The 27363-nt window shown below is 43.7% G+C and overlaps 1 protein-coding gene across 1 annotated transcript; it reads right to left on the bottom strand.

Annotated features, from left to right (window-relative positions):
* Positions 1-1144: 1144 nt before the first annotated feature.
* LOC115141040 (autophagy protein 5-like) lies at positions 1145-27363 on the bottom strand. The gene is made up of 8 exons (XM_029679617.2): positions 27262-27363; positions 26305-26466; positions 25831-25958; positions 25255-25333; positions 20240-20402; positions 19703-19797; positions 12091-12208; positions 1145-5955 (listed from the first exon to the last, which is right to left on the bottom strand). The coding sequence occupies exons 2-8, from the start codon at positions 26410-26412 to the stop codon at positions 5819-5821; spliced, it is 828 nt and encodes a 275-aa protein (XP_029535477.1). The 5' UTR covers positions 26413-26466; positions 27262-27363; the 3' UTR covers positions 1145-5818.

Below are 27363 nucleotides of genomic sequence, written 5' to 3'. Positions count from 1 at the left end.
GAGGGTCAAATTCTCTAGTCTACTAAAGACAAATTACAGTCTTCCTCTTTACTTACTCACCCTGAGCCAGAGGCTACAGCTGGGAAGTGGGTACAGCAGTTATTAGAGAGAGAGAGAGAAAGGATACAGTAAACTCAGCCACTGCGACTGAGACAATGATGGGAGGATGTAGATGAAGGCGAGTGACCGTAAAGGCCTTGAAGTGACTCTCTTTCTCTGCCTTCAGCACCTGCCCATTAGGGGCCTAGGTTAATGACAGGTTGGCCCCTGTGTGGGATGAAGGGAGGGGGACGCACTCAAAATGAGAGGGCACCCCTGGGAATGAGAGAGAGGAGAGAGAGTTATTTGCTCCTCTGACAGCCATTCTTACCCCTGGCTACAGGTATGCTCGAGGTAGGAAGGGAACCTGTGTGTGTGTGTGTGAGAGAGAATATGTGTAAGAAAGATAAGGTTTGTATTCGTGTGTTTGTGTAGTCCCGGTGTGGAGGGGGGTGGGGTGAGGGTGGCAGAGGGGAAAGTTGTCTCCAGTCACCTCATAACTTCACATGAGACTTATGGTCTCTAGCATCTCTGGTTTACCTCAACATCCTCATCAACAGAGAGCGAGAGAGAGAGGAGGGGGGACTCTTTGGCTAGACAGTAGTTTATTTTTTTCCTTTTGAACTAACAATACAATTTCAGATTGACTTTCATCAACTCAATACTTGTCATTAAAAGGTATACAAAAGCAGAAAAGTGTGTGACAGAGAGAAAAGACAAAGGGAATGAGAGAGGGAGTGACTAAAAGCAAATGAAAGAGCTAGGGTTGCTAACATCCAGAGAGCTGAACTCTGTCCTTTTAATAATTACAAACTTCAAAGGCTGTTTCCTCGTTAAAACAGACATAATTCTCTCCATCCTTTGAAGCAGGAGGAAAAGAGAGAGATGGACAGAGAGGGAAGGCGCTCTGTGTTTGTAGTGCCAAGAATTGAAAGAGAAAGAAACAATGACGAGAGTAATCTCTTAGATGTGTTTGGTGACTAGTTTACAACAAGTGGAGACTGGGACGGGATGGCCATTTCCTTATTCCAGAGAGAGAGACCACATCCCTCTTGAAAAGAGATTAGATCGTGAGATAAACATGGAATAATAAGGGTAGACAATAGTGATTCAGAAACGGGCTGAAGCTATTTTTTTAAAGGATTGAAAATAAAACTAATAGTCTACGATTCTCAGATACATTTTGTACACCCTTTACCACCCTCTGAATCTCAAATAAACACCAATAAATGACAAAGACAAACTCTGGCAGATTAGGTTCTCATATAGAAGTAAAAACATTTGATGCAGAAATAAGACGCATAACAACCCCAATCATGATAACTCAAACCAGAACAGGAACACAAAGACAGGCATAGCCCAGAACTACAGTATAAAACAATTTCATTTTTAATTCTACACAAAAACATTTTTACAGCATTGTATTGTAATCATTGCAGTAAGTAGCAAATGAAAGAAAAGCCACTGCAAAATAGTGTATTTGGAGAGAAAGAAAATTAAAAAACAGAAAAAGAATGCAGAGTTTTGTTGTTTGTTGCAGAGTTAAAAGTGAGAAAACCGCTGAATCCAGGTAAGATCTTATAGTTGAAGATCGCCTACGCTAATCAAGAAATATTTCATTAGTAACGCTTCCACTGACTGGATGGTTCTGTTTGTACCTGTGCTGTAAGTATGATTGCTGTCACCAAGAGAAAGTAGAGGGAGAAAAGACAAACAGCAGAGGGACGGAAAAGTACCTCAGAACCCTTGTTTGCATATTGACTAGTGTGTGTGTGTGTGGTGTAAGGAAAACTACAGTATTTGTAAATAAGCTCAGAGTCCAAATGTAGAAATATAGAGCAGAAAATTCCCCTTAGTGAGCTTGTGCCGAGAAAAGGCCCGTTGGCCACCTCAGCCATGCACTCATCCTCTCTCCCTGATCTTGCTCTCTATCCCACGGGGATGCAGCATGGAGGGAATACAGTCATGGATTCCTCTAAATTACTAATCACTCTCATGTGTCTGATACCCTCTGACTGCTCTCAGACCCCTGTAACGTGTTAAACACAAACAAATGTGTGTGTGTGTGTGTGTGAGAGCTCGGTTTCACGGAATCTAGTGCCAATGACTAGGACAGTAAGGGTTTGGCTATTGTTGGAACACATTGGGGGAGCATTTGGGGTTGTTGTTGATGGTGGTGAAAGCAACAAAAAAAACACAAACATCAATCATCACACTGCCTAAGTACAGAGTATGCCCAGTGACCTGCCCAGTGACCTCTGACCTTTCGTTGCCATCTCAGCCTTAATGACGCATCACGGTCTGATTTCTAAGGGGCGGGGGGGGATATGGCCATGAATTAAAACAGGACAACAACCACAACAGGATGAACTAAGTGATGACCTGGGGAACAGAGGGACAATTGGAGAACTGGGGTCAGACATTGTGTCCCATATATAGGTAACTCCCAAAATAAAAGGAAACACTTGAGTAAATGAGGGATACAAAGTATATTGAAAGCAGGCGCTTCCACACAGGTGTGGTTCCTGAGTTAATTAAGATCCCATCATTCTCAGGGTCATGTATAAAAATGCCCAGTTACCCATTATTTTGGCTACCAAGGCTAGAAGAGATCTGAAAAAGAGCATCTGCTAAATTAATCAAATCTCAGAGACTGAAAGAGGGTCTGAAAAAAGCATAGGGGGTTTAAAGAACACTTATGGGAGATTCTGTAGTGGCGCCTGAGACAGCGTTCACCACCACCAACAAAACACCAAATGATGGAATTTCACATGGTAGAATGGTGTCGCATCCCTCCAATAAAGTTCCAGACACTTGTAGAATCTATGCCAAAGTGCACTGAAGCTGTTCTGGTGGCCCAACGCCCTATTACGACACTTTATGTTGGGGTTTCCTTTATTGTGGCAGTTACCTGTACTTCCCCATCGTAATGAAAAATAAATGATTGCCGAGGATCCCTTTGGGTGAGTTGCGAGACATGCTGCCAAGGGCTTGGAGGAGGAATGGCAGTATACACATGCAACAGAGATATTTAAAAGCTCTGCAATAGAGATACAGCCAGAGCTGTCAGTATTGAGCAACTCAATCCAATAGGTTGACTGGGAAATCCCAACAAGACAAATATGTCAGCAAAAGATGAGAGTCTAGCTCTGCTTTTCATCATCGGCGTGTGTCTTTGTGACGGAGTCAAAAGTCTGTGTCCGCTGTGTGCAGTCACACACACACACACACACACACACACACACACACACAGTGCCTTCAGAAAGTATTCACATCCCTTTACTTTTTCCACATTTAGCTATTAAATTGAGATTGTGTCACACACAATAACCCATAATGTTAAAGTGGAATTATATATATATATATATTTTTTTAAATCAAATGTTTTGAGTCAACCCCTTTGTTTTAGCAAGCCTAAACAAGTTCAGGAGTTAAAATTAGCCTAACAAGTCACATAAGTTGGACTCATTCTGTGTTCAGTAATAATGGTTAACATGATTTTTGAATGACTACCCCCATCTCTGTACCCCACATACATTTAGCTAATGTCCCTCAATCGAGTAGGACATTTTAAGCAGAAATTCAACCACAAAGACAGGGAGGTTTTTCAATGCCGCGCAAAGAAGGGCACTGATTGGTACAGTAGACGCTGAATATCCCTTTGAGAATGGTGAAGTTATTAATTAGGCTTTGGAGGGTGTATCAATACACCCAATCACTACAAAGATACAGGTGTCCTTCCTAACTCAATTGCCGGAGAGGAAGGAAACTGTTCCGGGATTTCACCATGAGGCTAATGGTGATTTAAAAACAGTTACAGAGTTTAATGGTTGTGATATGAGAAAAATGAGGATGGATCAACAACATTGTAATTACTCCACAATACTAACCTAAATGACAGAGTGCAAAGAAGCATGTACAGAATAAAAATATTCTAAAACACGCATCCTGTTTGCAACAAGGCACTTAAATAATACTGCAAAAAATGTGGCAAAGAAATGTACTTTTTGTCCTGAATACAAAGCGTTATGTTTGGGGCAAATCCAATACAACACATTACTGAGTACCAATCTCCATATTTTCAAGCATTGTGGTGGCTACATCATGTTATGGGTTTGCTTGTCATCAGCAAGGACTAGGGAGTTTTTTAGGATAAAAAGAAACAGAATACAGCTAAGCACAGGCTAAATCTGATTCAATGTTCTTTCCAACAGACACTGGGAGACAAACTCACCTTTCAGCAGAACAAGAACCTAAAACACAAAGCCAAATCTACACTGGAGTTGTTTACCAAGAACACAGTGAATGTTCTTGAGTGGCCTAGTTACAGTTTTGACTTAAATCTGCTTGAAAATGTATGGCAAGGCATAAAAATGGCTTTCTAGCAATGATCAACAACCAACTTGACAGAGCTTGAATAATTTTTTAAGAATAATGGGCAAATAGTGTACAATTCAGGTGTGTAAAGCTCTTATATACTTAGCCAAAAAAGACTCACAGGCATTTCTAACATGTAGTTTCAGAGGGGAGAATACTTATCAAGATATAGTAGTTTAATTTTTTTGTATTTTGTTAATAAATGTTACAATTTGTCTTCCACTTTGACATTACAGTGTTTTGTGTCGATCATTGACCAAAAATGACAATGAAATGCATTTTAATCCCACTTTGTAACAACAAAATGTGTAAAAAGTACCCATACAGACATGTACATACACACACGTATGCACATGCCTACCCCTCAGACAGTACCCCACGTCGAGCCCAGCCCTGACTCAGAGCTGTAAACTCCCCTCTCCCATCATCCTAGGTGGCGAATGAGGAAGCCCGACGTGCTAAGACAGGTGTGACATCACAAGTTTCCCTCCCCTTCGACTGCAACACACTCCAAATTACATGTCTGGCTCCGTTTCCCTTTGACACGGAAGAGAGAAGACAGACATGATTCCATCCGTACTCTTCACACCTTCCTCACCCCCTCTAGGAGACTTTAAAGTATGTCTCTAATTACAACACACACACACACAACCCCAAGGCTTGGCATGGAGAGAAGTTTAGCGGTCTCATTAGTAGCAGAAGGAATTCCAATAGATAAATTAGCTATGGAGATGAGAGAGCATCGGCAGTAAATGACACGAGAGAGAAAGAGGGGGAGGAAGAGAGAGAAGAAAGAGACAGGAAATACAGTGAGGAAGATGGAGAATATAAAAATACAGTGAGAGAAAGAATGAAGAAGTGTCTTTAAAAATCCCCTTTCACTCCTCAGTGGCATACAGTACAACCATGTAAACTCAGTGTGACTTTATGAACGTCCAGTCGTGTAGCGCATGATGTGACTCGGGAAAACTAAGGCAACTTCTGTTTGTAGGGTGTCCCACTAGGCATGTCGGGGCTCTGTCTCTTTCTCTAGGAGGAGGAAGAGGAGAGAGGAGGTGGTAAGCGGCATCTTGCTGCCTCTCTTTTTAAACGGATCAGCCCTCTTTCAGCTTGGCCTTCCACATTTTGGGCGGAACAACTTTCCCCAAACACATAATGGTCCAAAAGAGACAGAGGGCGAAGGAGGAGAGGAAAAGAGATGGAGAACAGAAGGGTACATTTTCTCCTGGTGGGCTCCTTTTTGAGACAAGTTGAATGAGATGACGTCACACTGCGATTGCGTCACTCCCCCCCCCCCCCCCCCCCCCCCCCCAGTCACGTGGGTTTTCCTGCTCTCTAAAGAGTCCGTTCGGAGTTTGCAACGTTCCTAGTTGCAGAGTGTTACCAAACTTTGCCAGGGGTGTCAGTCGCTAGGCGCGGGTATGACACTGATGTGGAGGAAGTTATCAGGGTGACTGAGGTGCTCGCTCAGCCACTGCAACGGGGTCTCCAGCAGGGGCTCAATTCCATGGATCACCACCTGGTAGCGCTTGGACTCGTCTGTATAAGGAGAGAGAAAAGGGAGACATGGAGGGAGGGAGGGGAGATGGAGGATGCGAGGGAGCTCCAACTTAAAAATCCTTTTGACTTTGTGTCGGACTTCATATATTTCTATTTCTACAAACAGAAATTCTAGAATTTTCTTAAAAACATCACCACTCATAGATTACAGTGTGGGAGTTTGTGTGTGTGCAAGCGATAGTTAAGTGAGCGTGTGTTTAAGTTGTCCCTCTCACCTCAGAATGACCGAAGGCTCTCGGCTAGCGACAGACAGATTAATCAATCACAGTGACCAGGCCTGACCCAGGGACTGACCACGGGTCACACAGCAAGACAAATGAGCCTCACTCGGATGGCCCGATGAGGTGTGCACGTGTGTGTTTCTGTGTGTGTGCGTGAGAGAGAGAGAGCGAGAGAGAGAAAGAGAGAGTGTGTGTGTGTGTGAGTGAGAGAGAGTTAGTATGATAATCTGCATCTGTGTTTGGATGTATGGCTACATGCATGAAATGTGTGAAAGATTGCCAGCAGGTAAACGCATCGGAATGGGTGTCCATGTGAGTAAGTCTCAATGGGCATATGTTGTATGTGTGTACATCGATATCTGTAAGTTACTGGTTTACTCAAAGCAACAGTAGCCCCACCCCTTCAGAGACACTGGGCCCCAGGTCACGACCTTTCACCCACTCATATCAGAGCACTGAGGGGAAGGGCGGGGTCAAAACACTAGAGGGGGCCGTAGCCAAGTCATGTAGGAGCTCAGTGTCTATATGACTACACACACATGCACACATACACTGACCGTTTCTCCTTATACGTTACCAAAAGATGCATACTGTTGCATGTACACGTAATATCTGAACGACCGTTACGATCGTTATAAATATCTGTCTGAGTGAAGAATCCAGGGTTAGTAAGAAGCTCCTCAGGCACACCCACCACCTGCAGACTGGTATATAGTATGGAAATACAGTGCCGTGAAAAAATATTTAAATACTTTCTGATTTTCACTATTTTTGCATATTTTTGATAATGAAGGTTATCAGATTTTCAACCAAAACCTAATTAGATAAGAGGAACCTGAGTCTACAAAAGAACACATTTTTTTTTTTTTACAAATGTATCTAATAAACAAAGTTATGCAACACCCAATACCCCTGTGTGAAAAAGTAATTGCTCACACAATAACTGGTTGTGCCACTTTTAGCTGCAATGACTGCAACCAAATGCTTCCTGTAGTTGTTGATCAGTCTCTCACGTCGCTGTGAAGGAATTTTGGCCCACTCTTGCACGCAGAACTGCTTAACTCAGAAACATGTGGTTTTTAAAATTTTATTTATTTATTTAACCTTTATTTAACCAGGTAGGCAAGTCCAGAACTTCAAATTAGTTGCTTTTTAGCTATTTTCATGTCGACTTGATCGAGTGTTTGGATCATTGTCTTGCTGTATGACCCAGTTGAGTTTCAGATCAGACGGACGGCCTGACGTTCTCCTGTAGAATTCTGATACAGAGCAGAATTCATGGTTCCTTCTATTAAGGCAAGTCGTCCAGGTCCTGAGGCAGCAACGCATCCCCAAACCATCACACTACCACCACCGTTGGTATGAGTTTCTTACTGTGGAATGCAGTGTTTTACCTTTGAATCATATGTCTGTAGAACCTTCTTCCAAGAGTCTTGATGATCATCCAGGTGCTTTTTTGGCAGACTTGAGTCGACTTTTTGGATGAGATGACATTATGTCTAGCGAAAATCAAACACTGCATTCCACAGTAAGAACCTCATACCAACGGTCAAGCATGGTGGTGGTAGAGTGATGGTTTGGGGATGCTTTACCGCCTCAGGACCTGGACGACTTGTCTTAATAGAAGGAACCATGAATTCTGCTCTGTCTCAGAGAATTCTACAGGAGAATGTCTGGCTATTCATCTGTGAGCTGAAACTGAAGCTCAGCTGGCTCATACAGCAAGACAATGTTGCAAAACACCATCAAGTCTACATGAAAATAGTTAAAAAGCCAAACAAATTTGAAGTTCTGTAATAGCTTAGTCAAATTCCTGACGTAATCCACAAATTTCGCTGAGTTAAAGCAGTTCTGCATGTAAGAGTGGGCCAAAATTCCTCACCAGCGATGTGAGAGGCTGCCCCACGTACAGCCATACATAGCCATTTATATGTATATTCTATGATCACAGATACGATCGCACACATACGATCAATACACTCACAAGTACTGACATTCATATTGCAATCTCACTTTCTCCGTCTTTCCCTCTCTCTTCCACATACTGTGCCCCTGGTGACAGTAGCGGGGGGGCTCCCCTGACACTCTCACTATGACAAGGGAAATTCATCCCAAATATACACAGCTTGAATACCTGCACACAGAATGTATGGTCTGGTAGGCCCTCTTATGGTTGTCATATCTTTTTCAGAGGGTGGAGACCAATGTGATTAATTTGTAATTAAGCGTAAGCGGTGGCCCGTTCTTGTAGGTTCATGCTCTACAACATCCGCAGAGTACGACCCTGCCTCACACAGGAAGCGGCGCAGGTCCTAATCCAGGCACTTGTCATCTCCCGTCTGGATTACTGCAACTCGCTGTTGGCTGGGCTCCCTGCCTGTGCCATTAAACCCCTACAACTCATCCAGAACGCCGCAGCCCGTCTGGTATTCAACCTTCCCAAGTTCTCTCACGTCACCCCGCTCCTCCGCTCTCTCCACTGGCTTCCAGTTGAAGCTCGCATCCGCTACAAGACCATGGTGCTTGCCTACGGAGCTGTGAGGGGAACGGCACCTCAGTACCTCCAGGCTCTGATCAGGCCCTACACCCAAACAAGGGCACTGCGTTCATCCACCTCTGGCCTGCTCGCCTCCCTACCACTGAGGAAGTACAGTTCCCGCGCAGCCCAGTCAAAACTGTTCGCTGCTCTGGCCCCCCAATGGTGGAACAAACTCCCTCACGACGCCAGGACAGCGGAGTCAATCACCACCTTCCGGAGACACCTGAAACCCCACCTCTTTCAGGAATACCTAGGATAGGATAAAGTAATCCTTCTCACCCCCCTTGAAAGATTTAGATGCACTATTGTAAAGTGGCTGTTCCACTGGATGTCTTAAGGTGAACGCACCAATTTGTAAGTCGCTCTGGATAAGAGCGTCTGCTAAATGACTTAAATGTAAATGTAAATGTAATTCTCCTCTGAAACGTTGTGAAAGCGCTGTGTCATAGTGGAAGGATTTTGAGTCCTCCAGATAAAATACACAATAGAAATCTCCATGGATCCTTCTATACTGTGGCCAGAAGGCATGGTCCCCTAGGTTTTACTGGAACGTGACATAATATTAGGGCTCTTAGGAAGACTGACAAGAGATGTTTTCACATCTGAATCACACTATGCTGCTGTGAGCCATTAACATGGCTAACCAGAGATCTATGGGCTCTTGTCACAAGTAGGGCACTATTTAGGGAATAGGGTGGCATTTGGGATGCATACATGGTTTTTATACATTCCTATAGTGATTTGGGATTGGGGCCAATCAAGTTGTGTTTGATTAATGTTAATGCATTACTATAGTAATAAATGCATCCAAATGGCACCCTATTCCCTAAATAGTATGTACAACTCCATAACAACTTATTTCTAAAAAGGAATATTGACCACCATATTTTGAATAGAAATAAAAGATGACAAATTTGCTCACCCATGAACACACGACTAACAGTCAAGACATGATGTTTTGTTACTTAAGTATAGCAAAGTCCAATTTAAGAAGGCCGCAAGCCCATTCATCCCTGCAGTGAGGCCAGCCAAGACGAAACAGTTACACCAGAACTCAACCAACACACTGACCGGCCAATAAGAAATATGTGTGTATGTTAGGGGGAACTGACAGGTATAAATCTATCAATACATCTCTCTAGACCTGAAAACATGTTTGTCTTATGATGTCTCATAAGAGTAATTTCCTTCAGAAAGTTAAGTAGTTTGTTCTTTCATGGGGCGGCAGGGTAGCCTAGTGGTTAGAGCGTTGGACTAGTAACCGGAAGGTTGCAAGTTCAAACCCCCGAGCTGACAAGGTACAAATCTGTCGTTCTGCCCTTGAACAGGCAGTTAACCCGCTGTTCCTAGGCCGTCATTGAAAATAAGAATTTGTTCTTAACTGACTTGCCTGGTTAAATAAAGGTAAAATAAAAATTAAAAATGAATAAACTCCTCAACTGCATTTCTAAGAAAGAACAGGGAAATGGAGTTTGCAGGTATACAATAAACAGACCATAAGGTATTGACTTGGAGACCTCTGTCTCATTTCTGCCTCCCCCTACTCAACACCTAGCAACACCTCACACACCCACCGTCCCTCATATCAAACCAACCACTGAAACCCAGAACACCCCCGCACTCTGAACAGTGAGACGGCCCATTTGATGAGAAGAGACTGGATTCGCTATTGATACTGACTGTGGTGTTCTGTGTGGGCGGATTGGCCAATAGTTTCACTCCTTTGTTCTGTGGGCTGTACCATGAATGAGTAAAATCAATAAGAGGGGTGTGTAGGCGACTATTGTTGGCGCGTGGGCTTGTCAGTCGGGGGGGATTTCTGCATTCTCCACTTATTAGAAATATCACCACAAAAACAGTTTTACTTTATAAAAGAAACATGTCACATCTGTAAAGGACATGACGGGGGAATTCTCGGAAGGCTTTGACCCGCCGAGGCAACTATTTCTGAGGCTTGTGCAATTGAACTTGTCCTGCGTCATACATGGGGAGAAACGTGTTACTGTTCAGACATATTTCTCCTGCCTCTAACCCAGTTAAACCATGTCTAATACCTTGGTCAAAACAAAGCGTTTGGCAGACGTCAAAGCTGACCAACCGACTGCTAATCAGAATAAGATGCTGACGTCCGATTCTCCTGCGTGGGTAGAAGAACATCGGTCCGGTCCGGTAACAGTACGACTCATCTGAGTATCACGCTGCCATATGCTGGGAATCCCCAGTTAATATAACCCCTGGTTACATGTTTCGTTGGGTTAGTTCAGTTTGACAGGTTTCGGGAGTGCTTGAAGGGCCATCAAGGCTTTCAGACAAAACAGAGGGGAATGTTTTAAAAAAATGTTGGTTTGATGTTTGAAACATCACAGAGTGCTGGGACATCCTTATCCGATAGGTCCTCACAGGGAATCGGGTCCCCAGAATACATCTGTGAACAATGCCACCATTAGGCTGCCTGAGTACCCCCCCAGTCCCTCTAATCCAAACACACCGCTATAATCCCCCGCTATCGCACACCCATCTCCCCAGTGAGGAAGAGAGGGAAACACAACAAAGCAGCACTTTCACCTTTATCAAGCCAAGCCACCACCACCCTCAGAGGAGAGGAGAGAAGGAATTAAGAAAAGAGGGAAATGGATAAAAGAGATTATATAAGTACAGGAAGGGTATGAAAAGAAAATATAGCGATTCTTGATAAAGCAAGAGAGAGTGGGAGAGAAGGAGCGAGCAAGAGAAAGACATGAGGGAGGCAGACAGAGAGCGAAAGAGAGAGGCAGGCAGGCAGACAGAGAGCGAAAGAGAGAGGCAGGCAGGCAGGCAGGCAGACAGACAGAGAGAGAGAGAAAGAGATGCAGGCAGTCAGAACAGAAGTAATGGTAGTGGTGCATTGCTCCATGCAGGTGATTCTCCTGCAGGTCCTCTGTCTCACAGCTCCATTGTCTGCTTATCTACTTCCTCTGCACAGTCCTCCAGACACTACCTGTTTAGGCTGCCTCTCTCTCTCCATCTCCATCGCTCCCTCTTCTCTACATCTAGCGCCGCTCCTCATTCCACTGTGCATTTTCTTCCCCTCCCCCTTGCTTTTCACTCTTTCACATGAGGGCGACTATTTTCCCTCCTCGACCCTCTCCTGTGTTTCATCTCTAAAAGTCCTCTTTTACTGTGTAAATAAAATAGACCTACATGGCTGATGTCTTTTATCCTCTGGCTTCATGTGAGATGCAGAGCACCCTTTGATAGCACAGTGAGGAAGAAACAGGTCTGCTTTCTCTTGTGGGACTGTGTGTGTGTGTGTGTGTAAGAGAGGTATATGTAGTATAGGTGTAATTAGTGTAGTGTCTATGAGTAGGTAAGTACCGTCGTTGGGTATAGCCACGGGGTACACCTCCTTCAGCAGATCCCCCAGCGTGTGTGTGTAGCCGTCGGACGAGATGGGGCGAAACAACTTCTGGATGAATGGCCTGTCACTCATCGTCTACACGGAGAGTGGGGAGAGGAATCAGAGCATGACAAATAAATGACATACAGTGCCTTCGGGAAGTATTCACACCCCTTGATTCTTTCCACATTTTGTTGTGTTATAGCCTGAATTTAAAATGGATTCAATTGAGATTGTGTGCCCGTGATCTACATGCAATACCCAACAATGTAAAAGATTAACAACTGTAATGTCTTGAGTCAATAAGTATTCAACCCCTTTGTTATGGCAAGCCTAAATACATTCAGGAGTAAAAATGTGCTTAAAAAGTCACAATAAATTGCATGGACTCACTCTGTGTGCAAAAATAGTGTTTAACATTAATTTTGTAATGATTACCCCATCTCTGTACCCCACACATACAATTGTATGTAAGGTCCCTCGGTTGAGCAGTGAATTCAAGCATAGATTCACTGCATATCCCTTTGAGCCTGATGAAGTTATTAATTAGGATTTGGATGGTGTATCAATACACCCAGTCACCTAACTCAGTTGCCAGAGAGGAAGGAAACCGCTCAGGGATTTCACCATGAGGCTAATTTTAAAACAGTTACAGAGTTTAAATGGTCATGACAGGAGAAAACTGAGGACGGATTAACAACATTGTAGTTACTCCACAATACTAACCTAAATGACAAGAGTGAAAAGAAGTCGGTACAGAAAACAAATATTCCAAAACATGCATCCTGTTTACTTAATTTATTACTCAAGTACTTTTATGCAATAGCTTGCAATAGCTTGACAAAGCCACACAATAGCTCCAATGCAAGAACATAAAATGAAGTGCTTATTCTAGGCTACAAGTCATGACTCAATTATTTCTGGCACTGACCCAAGTCCTCGGGAACTGCGCCCCCAAATGAATATACAACTAAATAAACCAAAGTCTCTGACGATTCAATCACAGGCTACTCCAGTGATAAAAGTTAGGTGCAATTGATCATGTCATACATGAGGGTAGCCTCATGATATCTCTCAATATTGGCCGCCATTAACTGGATATTTGAGTGATAAAGTGAACTATACCTGACAAGTGTAAGTGGTTAGGTTCATTTTCCCATCCTTTGTGGGCTCTGCCGGTCAATCAACAAAAGGGTGCATTTGCCGATGTACTGTTAGCTGACAATGTTTACTTTGCAATAGAAACTTAGAACTTTTCCTCTCCAACTGCAGCGTAGACCTATCTAGTGAAGTTAGCTAACATTATCCCCTTTTTAACATTGTTTTTAAGTGTTTAATTATGATTGCTGCTGACAGACATGACAGGCACCGAGGTAATAACATTTCATTGGCTAGCTAATAACAGATTACGTCAATATGGCTAGGTAACAAGCTAACTTTCAGTAGAGAAACTAGATGGCTATATTTGCTTGCCATCTATAGTAGTGATGACAGTAGTCTGACTGACAACTTCACCAGCACGAGGACTTGCCGATGACAAGCTCTTTCCAAAAGCCTAATTCATCTCTGATGACGCAAATTAAATGACACGTTGTTTGGTTAGCTAGCTAGTTACATTTCAAATGGATAGGCTACCCTCACGCATCTGAAATTACATGATCAATTGATGTTTAATGATCATGAAAAGCACGCTGTTACTTGCTGTATAACTCTGATAGAGCTAAATGTGCGCAATTGATTTGCATGGAATAATCAAAAATGTCTAGTTCTGTCTATGCTCTTCTAGAGGTGATGATATTAGAACCAAGAAGTTATAACATTTAACAATCCCTTGAAAATGGCATGCAGTTGTCAATGGTTTTAGGGGGTCTCCTTGCCCCCCAGCAGCCAAATCAAACCCTCGGCACCATTTAGAGACGTTTTATTGATAACGACCAATTGAAGAAAAGAGTCCACCTACAGACACACCTAGTAAAATATTAAAAGTGGTGCTTGCTACCCAGTCTCTGATCTGAGGGCACATGAGAAAGGTGATGCTCGCTGGATATGGTCCAGAAGATCAGGCGTTCGTACACGGACACCGGCGATCGGGTTGCTATCAGTTCTGGGAAAGCAGTTTGTTTATCAGTTCGGGGAAACCAGGGGCCTCTGAGGTGACAAACAGGGTGACAAACGGCGAGTCAGACACACAATAGCAACTAATCATGGGAGCTGTGAAAAGGAAACCGGCAACGGGAGGGTTCGAGTAACGGAGCTGTAACTAACACCGCCGGGCGTGAGGTAGGGAAGGTGGCTCTAAAGGCGCGAAGCTGGCTCTTGGGTTACCAGAAAGAGTGACTCACTGACAGGAAGCGTAGAGTTTGTGTGGGATTATGCCAGGAGCTGGGAGTGGAGAGAGTGCGATTAAGTGACAGCTACTTCGTTGCATTTTTAAAAACCGCCATGAATAATTGACCTGGGTACCATACAAAGAGGGGGCCATTGATCCTGGATAGAAGAGCGATTCTCTTGGACAGAGACACTTTCTTTTCAGTTTGTGTGACACCAGAGCTAGCAGAGTACCACCTGGCGACACCCAAGAGCGATGCGTCATTAACTCTCTGACGATGAGAGGTCAGGGGAAAAGAGACTCGCTCTCCCTGACTGAAGCGAGCAAAGGAACTCAACCCATTGCCTAATTGCCAGTGTGGGTTCAATCCGACTAATTGACAGTAAACTGGTGGCTGAGGTGCACAAAAGTAAATCAATATAATTATAATCATTTTTGGCCCGTGACATGAATGGGCAGAAGCGGAGGGAGGCGTGTCCTTCTCAAATGGAACAGTAATATGCGCCGCTCGGTCATATTGTCAATAAGGCAGCATGATGCATCGTCTAGAAACATATAAACTCAGCAAATAATGAAATGTCTCTTTTTCAGGACCCTGTCTTTCAAAGATAATTCGTAAAAATCGAAATAACTTCAGATCTTCATTGTAAATGGTTTAAACGCGGTTTCCCATGTAGGCAATTAAGGTCACAGTTATGAAAACTTAGGACACTAAAGAGGCCTTTCTACTGACTCTGAAAACCACCAAAAGAAAGTTGCCCAGGGTCCCTGCTCATATGCGTGATCGTGCTTTAGGCATGCTGCAAGGAGGCATGAGGACTGCAGATGTGGCCAGGGCAATAAATTGCAATGTCCGTACTGTGAGACGCCTAAGACAGAGATACAGGGAGACAGGACGGACAGCTGATCATCCTCGCAGTAGCAGACCACGTGTAACAACACCTGCACAGGATCGGTACATCCGAACATCACACCTGCGGGACATGTACAGGATGGCAACAACAACTGCACGAGTTACACCAGGAATGCACAATCAGTGCTCAGACTGTCTGCAATAGGCTGAGAGAGGCTGGACTGAGGGCTTGTAGGCCTGTTGTAAGGCAGGTCCTCACCAGACATCACCGGCAACAATGTCGCCTATGGACACAAACCCACCGTCGCTGGACCAGACACAACTGGCAACAACGTCGCCTATGGGCACAACCCCCCCGTCGCTGGACCAGACAGAACTGGCAAAAAGTGCTCTTCACTGACGAGTCGCGGTTTTGTCTCACCAGGGGTGATGGTCAGATTCACGTTTATCGTTGAAGGAATGAGCATTACACCGAGGCCTGTACTCTGGAGCGGGATCGATTTGGAGGTGGAGGGTCCTTCATGGTCTGGGGCGGTGTGTCACAGCATCATCGGACTGAGCTTGTTGTCATTGCAGGCATTCACAACGCTGTGCGTTACAGGGAAGACATCCTCCTCCCTCATGTGGTACCCTTCCTGCAGGCTCATCCTGACATGACCCTCCAGCATGACAATGCCACTGCTCGTTCTGTGCGTGATACTGCTCGTTCTGTGCGTGATTTCCTGCAAGACAGGAATGTCAGTATTCTGCCATGGCCAGCGAAGAGTCCGGATCTCAATCCCATTGAGCACGTCTGGGACCTGTTGGATCGAAGGGTGAGGGCTAGGGCCATTCCTCCCAGAAATGTCTGGGAACTTGCAGGTGCCTTGGTGGAAGTGGGGTAACATCTCACAGCAAGAAGTGGCAAATCTGGTGCAGTCCATGAGGAGATGCACTGCAATACTTAATGCAGCTGGTGGCCACACCATATACTGACTGTTACTGTTACTTTTGATTTTGACCCCACATTTGTTCAGGCACACATTATTCAATTTCTTTTAGTCACATGTCTGTGGAACTTGTTCAGTTTATGTCTCAGTTGTTGAATCTTGTTATGTTCATACAAATATTTACACATGTTAATAAGTTTGCTGAAAATAAATGCAGTTAGTTGACAGCGAGAGGACGTTTCTTTTTTTGCAGAGTTTCTCGCTTTTCCATAAAATATATGTTTGAAATTTCAAACTAGATTTCATTGGGAAGGCAATTCCTCCACGTGCTTAATCTAGTCTTGGCTACGTCACTTTTGTTTTGATCCTACTTCAGGGCTTTGAACGGAAGCCAGCCCGGTACAGAATGAATGCTATTCACTTTTCACCCGGTGTAAACTCCTCCCATCCAGCCCAGATAATCAAATCCCCCTCACTGAGTGAGTCAGTTGGAGAGAAAGCTTTACCACTTTTCCCACTGAGCCCAAGACCTTCCACTGGTAAATACAAATTCCAAGGGGATTTTTTTTGAGCTCTCATTTCCCTCAGCCACTGAGGCACCATGTAATGTACAGTATACATGTAGGCTACCTCATGTAATTGAATGTCTCCCTCTCCTCCATGGAGGAGCCAATCTGTTTAGCTTAAACATCATATTCATAACACCTAGGTCTATAGCTTAACACTATACTCTAGCCTATAATATGCCATGGGTTTGATTCCCTTTCCATTCACTCTATTCCAGCTTGTCCTAATTTCTCCCACAGTAGTCCACACACAGAACAGGGAAAAATAATATTGAAGAATATTTTGTAGGCCTGAGTATTCTGGGTGTTATGTAACATAATAAGTGAGCAAGAAATGTTTGCAACAGTATGCCCAGTGGCTTTCACATCTGTTACCTTAACACCCACAAGCAGGGCTTGTAAACAGATGTGTCACTGTAAAATCATCCCCTAGAGACATTTAAGAAACTATCAACCTAGTTTCCTAGAAGGTGCCTCTCAAAGCCAACATAAAAAAGGTTAGTGGGGCTGCCATTCGGTTGATGAGTAAACATTTAGTCACAGGAGAAAAAGGCATACCTGCCGAGAAACAATGTAACCGGTCTCTAATACAAGCATGCCACTGGGCACAGACATCAGTTCAACGTCTAGTTTTGATTTACATTTGGTTGAGTTGTCACCTAACGTAAATTCAACAAACAAATTAACCATGTCATTCGATTTAGGTTAAAAGTTGGGTAAAGAAAAATACGAAATGACTTTTTGCAAATCCAATCAGTTTTCCACAATGATTCAACGTCATCACATTGATCTTTTGGGTTGAAATTACACGGAAACAACGTTGATTCAACCTTTTTTTGCCCAGTAGGATGATCATTTTCACTTTCCGCAAGATTGAGTGGCTCTGGCACTTTGTAACACAGTGGCGTCACTTTCGGAGCGGGAAACTGGCGGCCGAAAAAGACTGGCGCGATGACACAGATAAATCCATCCCCTCGGAATCTCTTCCCTGCTCCAATAGGAACACAGTCTAGGGGAAGTGAGTGCTCTGTTATTTAGAGTCAATGTTGTCATTCATTCTGTCTGCATCAAAAGCAGCACATGTTATTTACACTAAAGACCGCAATTTGCCATCAGAGGGGGGCCTGCAGGTTGAAATATAGTCATCAATCGTGACTTCTGCATCCGGACACGGATAGCTTTGTCCGCCGTTGGTTCAGTTAACTTTGGAGTACACAACTACATTTCTGTCTAGACCCAAGGAGTCCTGTTGCGCATGGTGCGTCTGTGGTTTTACAACCACTGTTTTATTATTGTGTTGGACCGTTTTATTATAGGCGAAATAAAAAACGATTTGTTGAAGTGTGAAATTAGTTACATATGTACCTAGTTTTGGGACACAACATTTGGGAGTCTGTGTATTGGTTGTCCAACCAATACACAGACTCCCAATGTTGTGTCCCAAAGCAAATTTGTACCAAGCTTTGGTTTAATTTTGCTTGTATTTTTTTTTTGAAAGCCATATACGCACGTGACAGAATTGGCCACAATATTATAATTGAAGACTAGGCATTACATCGCATTTTCCAGGAAGTTGCAAAAAATATTCATCATCTCATTTTGTGGTAACATTTTGTTTCCTTTACCAACTAAAAGTCAATACAGGCCAAGACGTTTTTATAATGTTTTAGTCAACACATGAATGATATATTTTATTGTTCTGTTTGGTCGTCTTTAATTTTGAATAGATTTATGATTGTAACATTCCAGTAAACACATTGATGAGAGATTTCATGGGCATAAAGGCTGACATCTGTTATAACACAGCAGCAAAGCCCTGACAACCTACTCTGATTCCCCTGGAGAAATGTCCACATCAATCTATACTCATTTGTTTATTCTTGTTGAGAAGAGATGGCCTCAAATACGATGGAATTAGGTAGGCAAAGCTATATACCAGTCGAGCTAATCCGAGGGCTTATTGAAAGCAGTCTTGGGTAAAATCATGTCCCTTCCAGGCACTCCGTTTCCCCACACAGTTTTCCTACACTATGGGATACACACGGCCTAATGTTTTCCAGACCTTCAGGGCGAGACACTGGTGCTTATTCATCATTTTGAGGGAATTTCATCTGAGTCATGGATGCACGGGATCCCCCTTAGTAATTCACCTGTGCCCGCGTGCATCCCACGGTTTGGGCAAGCTTCATTTGAGTTGCCCACATCCAACTATATACTAGTCAAACTAAACGATGGCCAAGCACACGGTCAGAACAAACATTAGGCTAACGCATTTGTAGTTTAATGGGTGATCTCTGGGAAAAGATGAGGATTGTTTGATTTATCTGCTGTTATCAAAGGAGTTTGACAAAATAAGTTTTGGAGGGAAAAAGTTATTCACTGAACATCTCCAGGAAATATTTTTGCAACTGAGCACTTCTGTAGGGTTGTTTCTGTCACTGGATCACAATAAATTACAAGCTTACTAACAAATAAAAAGTTGTTCAAACAGCAGCCCACTTACTAGTCCGTCATACAGCACCATCTACGGGACAGTTCAGGTACTACACTGCATCGTCATAATACCAGGCAGTGGAGTGACAATTCATTCATGATTGTGTGTGTTGATAAGTGGTTTGTGCTGCACATTTCAGTTGTAACATCATATTTCTGTGTACTGTGTATTTTGTTTCATTTTTACTCTGATCTTCATATTCACTTCATGCTTTCTCATATTCCTAAAAGGACTATCGTGTTCTATTTGCTTATCAGATGATAAAAGAGTATTCTTTCATTACTATGCATTGCCGTATTTGCGACCTGACGTATTTTTGTTGATTGCATCGATTACATCATCTATTAACAGTAACAGTGATGCCGCACTGCAGGTCACACTGGCTGTGATGTCAACAAGGCATGTATTAGCCCATTTACCAGGTATATCCTGAAGGGGATGTAGCGAAAGCCTCCCTCCTCAGTGGGGTATTCCATCAGCTTACGGTTCATGGCCCAGAACTGGTCAAACTTATCTGAGGAATACAACACAACTACATTCACATACAAACTGTCCCCATCTCCTTTTGTTTTTAACCCAGCTCTACAAGGCTTCTGAAACCCTGGTAACCTGTCTTGGTTTCTAACTCCCCTCCCCTGTATCTCACTTTCACACAATTTTAGCTTTTGAAATATGTCAGATGCGTTTTCTCTTCTGGGTGGAGTTGTAACTGTCTCTTTCTTTCTCTGTTTCTGGTCTGGTTTGGTTATGGAAGCTTCCAAAAGAGTATATTTTGGTAAGTGAGAAGAGAAAACCTTTGCAGCTGAGGCAAAGACACTGTTCAGAGAGCGTGGGTGGCGTGGTTTTGACTGGTTGACTTGGGGGTGTGTAAGTTGCTGAGTAGAGGGGAACATAAGGGTACAGAGTCTAAAAAGTCAATATTTACATATGTGTGTGTATGTGTGTGGGGCCCTCACCGTTCTGAAGACCCATCCACAGCTGCTTGTGGTCTTTCTTCTGCATGTCGTTGATGACCTGGCTCTTGTGTTTGAGGGCATCCGCCTCCTTGATGCTGGACATGAAGTGGGCCTCGATCACAGAGTTAGAGGGGCAGTGGAGCAGGTCACGCTCTGGGAAATTCTACCTCAGAGAAACCACACAGGCAGGACTGCTTTTTAGCACTGTATACCAGGGGTTGGAACCGGTTCAGGGAACAGAACCGAAAATTGGAAAATAACAAACATTTTCAAGGAACAAAAGTGATCCAAATTGTTTCAGGAACAGAACCGTCATTTTAAAATCATGGGAACCGGTTAATAACGTTCTTTTACGTTCCAGGCATTTTTGTCTAGTCCCACAACAAAACACAATGAAGTCCTCACGCTGTCACTCAGAAACGTAGCATAACTAGTGCCTCCAGAGATGCAACCTCTCTTATCGTCGCTCAATGCCTAGGTTTACCTCCACTGTACCCGCACCCTACCATACCAGTCTGTACATGATGCCCTGAATCTATTCTACCACGCCCAGAAATCGGCTCCTTTTATTCTCTGTCCCCAACGCACTAGACGACCAGTTTTGATAGCCTTTAGCCATACCCTCATCCTACTCCTCTCCTCTGTTCATCGGGTGATATAGAGGTTAACCCAGGCCCTGTGTGTCCCCAGGCGCTCTCATGTGTTGACTTCTGTAACTGTAAAAGCCTTGGTTTCATGCATGTTAACATCAGAAGCCTCCTCCCTAAGTTTGTTTTACAACTGCTTTAACACATTCGCCCAAATCAAATCAAATGTATTTATAAAGCCATTCTTACATCAGCTGATATCTCAAAGTGCTGTACAGAAACTCAGCCTAAAACCCCAAACAGCAAGCAATGCAGGTGTAGAAGCACAGTGGCTAGGAAAAACTCAGTAGAAAGGCCAGAACCTAGGAATAAACCTAGAGAGGAACCAGGCTATGAGGAGTGGCCAGTCCTCTTCTGGCTGTGCCAGGTGGAAATTATAACAGAACATGGCCAAGATGTTCAAATGTTCATAGATGACCAGCAGGGTCAAATAATAATAATCACAGTGGTTGTCGAGGGTTCAACAGGTCAGCACCTCAGGAGTAAATGTCAGTTGGCTTTTCATAGCCGCCCACCCTGATGTCCTTGCCGTGTCTGAATCCTTGCTGAGGAAGGCCACCAAAAATTCTGAGATTTCCATCCCCAACTACAACATTTTCCATCAAGATAGAACTGCCAAAGGGGGAGGAGTTGCAATCTACTCAGAGAGTTCCGTCATACTTTCCAGGTCTACGCCCAAACAGTTTGAGCTTCTAATTTAAAAAAATAATCTCTCCAGAAATAGAATCCCCTCAGCTCCCAGCTCTGCCCTGGACACCATATGTGAATTGATTGCCCCCCATCGATCTTCAGACCTAAACTGGGACATGCTTAACACCCCGGCCGTCCTACAATCTAAACTAGATGCCCTCAATCTCACACAAATGATCAAGGAACCCACCAGGTACAACCCTAAATCCGTAAACATGGGCACCCTCATAGATATTATCTTAACCAACTTGCCCTCCAAATACACCTCCGCTGTTTTCAATCAGGATCTCAGTGATCACTGCCTCATTGCCTGCATTTGTTATGGCTCCGCAGTCAAACGACCACCCCTCATCACTGTCAAATGCTCCCTAAAACACTTCTGCGAGCAGGCCTTTCTAATCGACCTGGCCCGGGTATCCTGGAAGGATATTGAACTCATCCCTCCAGGATGCCTGGTTGTTCTTTAAAAGTAATTTCCTCACCATCTTAAATAAGCATGCCCCATTCAAAAAATGTAGAACTAAGAACATATATAGCCCTGGGTTCACTTCAGACCTGACTGTCCTCGACCCGCACAAAAACATAATGTGGCGTACTGCACTAGCATCGAATAATCCCCGCGATATGCAACTTTTCAGGGAAGTCAAGAACCAATACACACAGTCAGTTAGGAAAGCAAAGGCTAGCTTTTTCAAACAGAAATTTGCATCATGTAGCTCTAACTCCAAAACGTTCTGTGACACTGTAAAGTCCATGAAGAATAAGAGCACCTCCTTCCAGCTGCCCACTGCACTGAGGCTGGGGAACACCGTCATCACCGATAAATCCAAGATAATCGATCATTTCAATAAGCATTTCTCTACGGTTGGCCATGCTTTCCTCCTGGCTACCCCAACCCCAGCGCCGCACCCCCCGCAGCTACTTGCCCAAGCCTCCCCAGCTTCTCCTTCACCCAAATCCAGATAGCAGATGTTCTGAAAGAGCTGCAAAACCTGGACCCGTACAAATCAGCTGGGCTAGACAATCTGGACCCTCTCTAAAATGATCTGCCGCCATTGTTACAACCCCTATTACTAGTCTGTTCAACCTCTCCTTCGTATCGTCCGAGATTCCTAAAGATTGGAAAGCTGCCGCGGTCATCCCCCTCTTCAAGGGGGGGTGACACTCTAGAACCCAAACTGTTACAGACCTATATCCATCCTGACCTGCCATTCTAAAGTCTTCAAAAGCCAAGTTCAAAAGCCATACCTTCTCCGCTGTGCAATCCGGCTTCCGAGCTGGTCATGGGTGCACCTCAGCCAGGCTCAAGGTACTAAACGATATCATAACCACCATCGATAAAAGCCAGTACTGTGCAGCAGTCTTCATCGACCTGGCCAAGGCTTTCGACTCTGTCAATCACAGTATTCTTATCGGCAGACTAAACAGCCTTGGTTTCTCAAATGACTGCCTCGCCTGGTTCACCAGCTACTTCTCAGATAGAGTTCAGTGTGTCAAATCAGAGGGGCTGTTGTCTGGACCTCTGGCAGTCAAAGAGACTGCCCCCTGTGGGGGTATCACAGGGTTCAATTCTCAGGCTGACTCCTTTCTCTGTATATATCAATGATGTCGCTTTTGCTGCGGGTGATTCCTTGATCCACCTCTACGCAGACGACACCATTCTGTATACATCTGGCCTTTCTTTGGACACTGTGTTAACAAACCTCCAAAGGAGCTTCAAAGCCATAAAACACTCCTTCTGTGGCCTCCAACTGCTCTTAAACGCTATTAAAACTAAATGCATGCTCTTCAACCGACCGCAGCCCGCACCCGCATGCCCGCACCTGCCTTCCTGACGGTTCTGATTTAGAATATGTGCACAACTACAAATACCTAGGTGTCTGGCTAGACTGTAAACTCTCCTTCCAGACTCATTTTAAGAATCTCCAATCCAAAATTAAATCTAGAATTGGCTTCCTACTTCACAACAAAGCCTCCTTCACTTACACTGCCCTCGTAAAACTGACTATCCTACCGATCCTCGACTTCGGAGATGTCATTTACAAAATAGCCTCTAACACTCTACTCAGAAAACTGGATGCCGTCCATCACAGTGCCATCCGTTATGTCACCAAAGCCCCATATACCACCCACCACTGCGACCTGTATGCTCTCGTCGGCTGGCCCTCGCTACAAATTCGTCACCAGACCCACTGGCTCCAGGACATCTATAAGTCTTTGCTAGGTAAAGCTCCGCCTTATCTCAGCTCACTGGTCACCATAACAACACCCACCCGTAGCACGCACTCCAGCAGGTATATCTCATTGGTCATCCCCAAAGCCAACACCTCCTTTGGCCGCCTTTCCTTCCAGTTCTCTGCTGCCAATGACTGGAACTAATTGCAAAAATCACTGAAGCTGGAGACTCATATCTCTCATAACTTTAAACATCAGCTATTTGAGCAGCTTACCGATTGCTGCAGCTGTACATGGCCCATCTGTAAATAGCCCATCCAACTACCTACCTCATCCCCATATTGTTTTAATTGACCTTTTTGCACACCAGTATTTCTACTTGCACATCATCATCTGCACATCTATTACTTCCGTGTTAATTTGCTAAATTGTAATTACTTCTCTACTATGGACTATTTATTGCCTTTTACCTCCTTACTCCATTTGCACACACTGTATATAGATTTTTCTATAGTGTTATTGACTGTACTTTTGTTTTTCCCATGTGTAACTCTGTCTTGTTGTTTTTTGTCGCACTGCTTTGCTTTATCTTGGCCAGGTCCCAGTTGTAAACGGGAACGTGTTCCTACCTGGTTCAATATTTTTTTCATATAAAAACGTATTCCAGTGTTTACCTGCAAGCTGAAAATCTTTGCCTGTGCGTGTTTAGGCTACCTGCCCTTCCCCCTGCGAAGCATAGGCTACTGACGTTACAAGCTTGATTCAGAAGATAGGGAGAGATTTTTAATTAGCAAGAGAAAAATGTGTAAACTTTTCCAAAGCTAGTTAAGGATACTATAGGCCAAGTTATCATGTTTCACGTAGGATTTATTAACTACAAAAAGGTAAGACGTGTTTTAAATTCCGGTGCCGCTCTGCACACACAAGCTTGTTAACTTGCTATCTCAAGCTTGTTAGCTAGCTAGCTCAAAGGACATTAAAAAGTTCCTCCATAGAAGCTGTCCTCCTAGGTATAATTCTGTGAACCTAATTCATATAATGCATGTCATAACAAGATGCCCAGCGCTTCAAGCCTCCTCCTCAACAGTCTCTCGCTCTCTCCACACCCTCAAAATGTGTCACATCTTGCACCATAGGCTACACTTGTCTGTCCATCATGCATGTAAACAACAAGCTTGCCACACTGATTGGGTGATGTAATTTAATGAGTTAAATGTTTTTTAAAAAACTGTTGATTTCACAGGATAAAAAAGGAACGATATAAACCGGTACTTTTTTGGGGTTCGAACCGGTTAAGAATTGTATTTTTATGGTCGGAACAGTGGAACGAAACGGGGGGAAAAGTGGTTCTGTTCAGAACGAAACGACTGGAAAATAATTTCACTTCCAACCTCTGCTGTATACAGGCCAGCATTTGGAGGATTATACATTTGGAGCAGCAAATATAGTTGCTGCTCCATATGTACTGTGTTAACTTGCTCAAAAGCAAATTCTGCATTGTACCTTAAAGTGCACAGTGATACTCCATGGCAGGGCAGTGTTGGAGGCATGTAGGTCGAACAGCAATCCGATTGGATAGTGCCTGCAATGAATAAACACAGCCACACTACATCAGTTGAGGAAACATGTCACCAGGGATTCATTCTGTTCCAACTCTGAATCATAATGAGTTATCCTCTCCTTCACCTTGGGCTGAATCCTAAGTAACCTCTTAATATGTTTTAGAGAAAATACACCTTATTTACCCAAAGGTCTGAGTTACGTGTGTATGTCAATTTGAGATTAGGACTCATGTCCAACCAAATGTCAAAAGCTTGTGTTGGGCTGCCACCTGGTGCCTGAAATGTAAGACTGCAGACAATTGGTATGTAGTTTACTCGTTGATGATGATGATGATAGGAGGTAAGTTGATATGCTCAATTCTGATCTGTAAAAGATGTCCTCTACTGCTGTGCTAGGACACTTGTTTCTATGGAGGGGCACAGGGAATTCTAACCATTATATTCACTAGTAGTTGTTAAAAGAAGTCAATAATTTACAACACACAGTCCTCATAGTCCTAATTTAAAGCTCACCCACCATTTGAGTGGCGTTCCTTCGAAATCAAACCACATCTCCTCTACGTCTTCGGCCTTCATGACCTTCAGGAAGTGCTTTTTCACCTTGTCTGTGACCAGAGTCAGGTAGCTCACCCTTGGCAGGAGGAGCTGAGGAGAGAACAGCAGAGGGGGAGAAGATTTGGGGCTCAATCTCAGTTCCTGCAAGAGTCCATGGCTCAAGCCAGCTCAGTAGTCATCATGTGTGACCTGAATTAGCTACACCTATGTCACAAATGCTATGTCCATTGCACATGAGGTTGGTTGCACCTTAATTGGGGAGGACAGGCTCGTGGAATGGTATCAAATACATGGTTTCCATGTGTTTGATACCATTCTATTTGCTCCATTCCAGGCATTATTATGAGCTGTCCTCCCCTCAGCAGCCTCCACTGACATTGTCCAGCAAAGAGACATTTTTTAAATGTAGTACTAGTCTGCATGATGTCACACTTACATAGAAGGGTTCAGCCTCTCTCTCTGTGATCTCATCCTGGTAAAGTGTGAAGCAGGTCGGAATCCGACCAAACCAAACATCCCGCAGCACGTCCTTGTCATCTGCCATCCTCCTGTCGCTCCCAGTGGCACATAAATGAAGTATTCTCTAGCTACAAACCACCTGTCATCAACAGATTAAAGTGTCAATCTGGGATTGGTACATTCATTTTGGGAATTTTAAATGAATGTTATACACCCATTGATATTTTAAGAGTTTAACTGATAACATGAGAGTTTAACTCCTCATGAGTTTAGTTGAACTGTCGTACCTGGTCCAAACCCAAAATATGAGTTTGTTTTACTTGGTTGTTTGTAAACAATATCATTGTAAACAAACCCTGCATAACCTCAAAACACGGCTAAAACTATAATTATCGGACTATGACTGGCCCGTTGTTGTTTGAACTCCAGATGTTGCACCAATGACAGTCAGTCTCATACGAGAGAATTACACCAGAATGGTAACGTTCGAAAGCTCTCTACAGAACGTGTCGATCAAGCGCTCTTTTGAACCAGTCAATCACAGCTCTGCAAAGAGTTCTAATCTTACCACAGTTTGTGCACACACAACTTCAACCAGCCAACGTTAGGCTAGTGGAGAAATACAAAGTGCTTGTTAGCTAGATACTGTAACTAACTAGCCACGACTTCACTGGTGGTGAGGAATAAGATTACATTTAACATAGTTAACTAATCAACGGTCTATTGGTTACTTCGCAACGATTTACCTGTACATTATTATGTATTGATTTGCTAGCTAGCCAACTAGCTAGATAGCTGCGTACGCTACCTAGCCTCACTGGCAGAAATAGTAGCGAGGCTGTGGGCACATTTGAAAGTTTACCCTAAACAAGTGGTAGGACTAGGAGCATATATTTTCTAAAAGTTTTGAGACAAATGATAAACAACATCTTACTTTTCTAGAGCGTTTGTAACCAGCTGCGATGAAGGAAGAGGGCCGTGGTGGTGTTGTCATTCGCCTGTCAAGGAAAAAAAGCAAGAAAATCCCCCTTTTCGC

This window comes from Oncorhynchus nerka, linkage group LG14 (genome assembly GCF_034236695.1).
Source record: "Oncorhynchus nerka isolate Pitt River linkage group LG14, Oner_Uvic_2.0, whole genome shotgun sequence".
NCBI classification, from domain to species: Eukaryota; Metazoa; Chordata; class Actinopteri; order Salmoniformes; family Salmonidae; genus Oncorhynchus; species Oncorhynchus nerka.
The sequence above is the reverse complement of the archived record's forward strand: the minus strand, read 5'-3'. Positions and strand labels throughout refer to the sequence as shown.

What these genes read in the sequence shown, in the direction of transcription:
- LOC115141040 (XM_029679617.2), bottom strand. Translation starts at nt 26,412, where the DNA reads ATGGCAGATGACAAGGACGTGCTGCGGGATGTTTGGTTTGGTCGGATT. An exon ending in GAGAGGCTGAACCCTTCTAT is followed by an intron (nt 25,959 to 26,304) that starts GTAAGTGTGACA and finishes TTCTCTCCTCAG; the next exon opens with CTCCTCCTGCCAAGGGTGAG. An exon ending in CGTGGCTATACCCAACGACG is followed by an intron (nt 5,956 to 12,090) that starts GTACTTACCTAC and finishes CTCCTTATACAG; the next exon opens with ACGAGTCCAAGCGCTACCAG.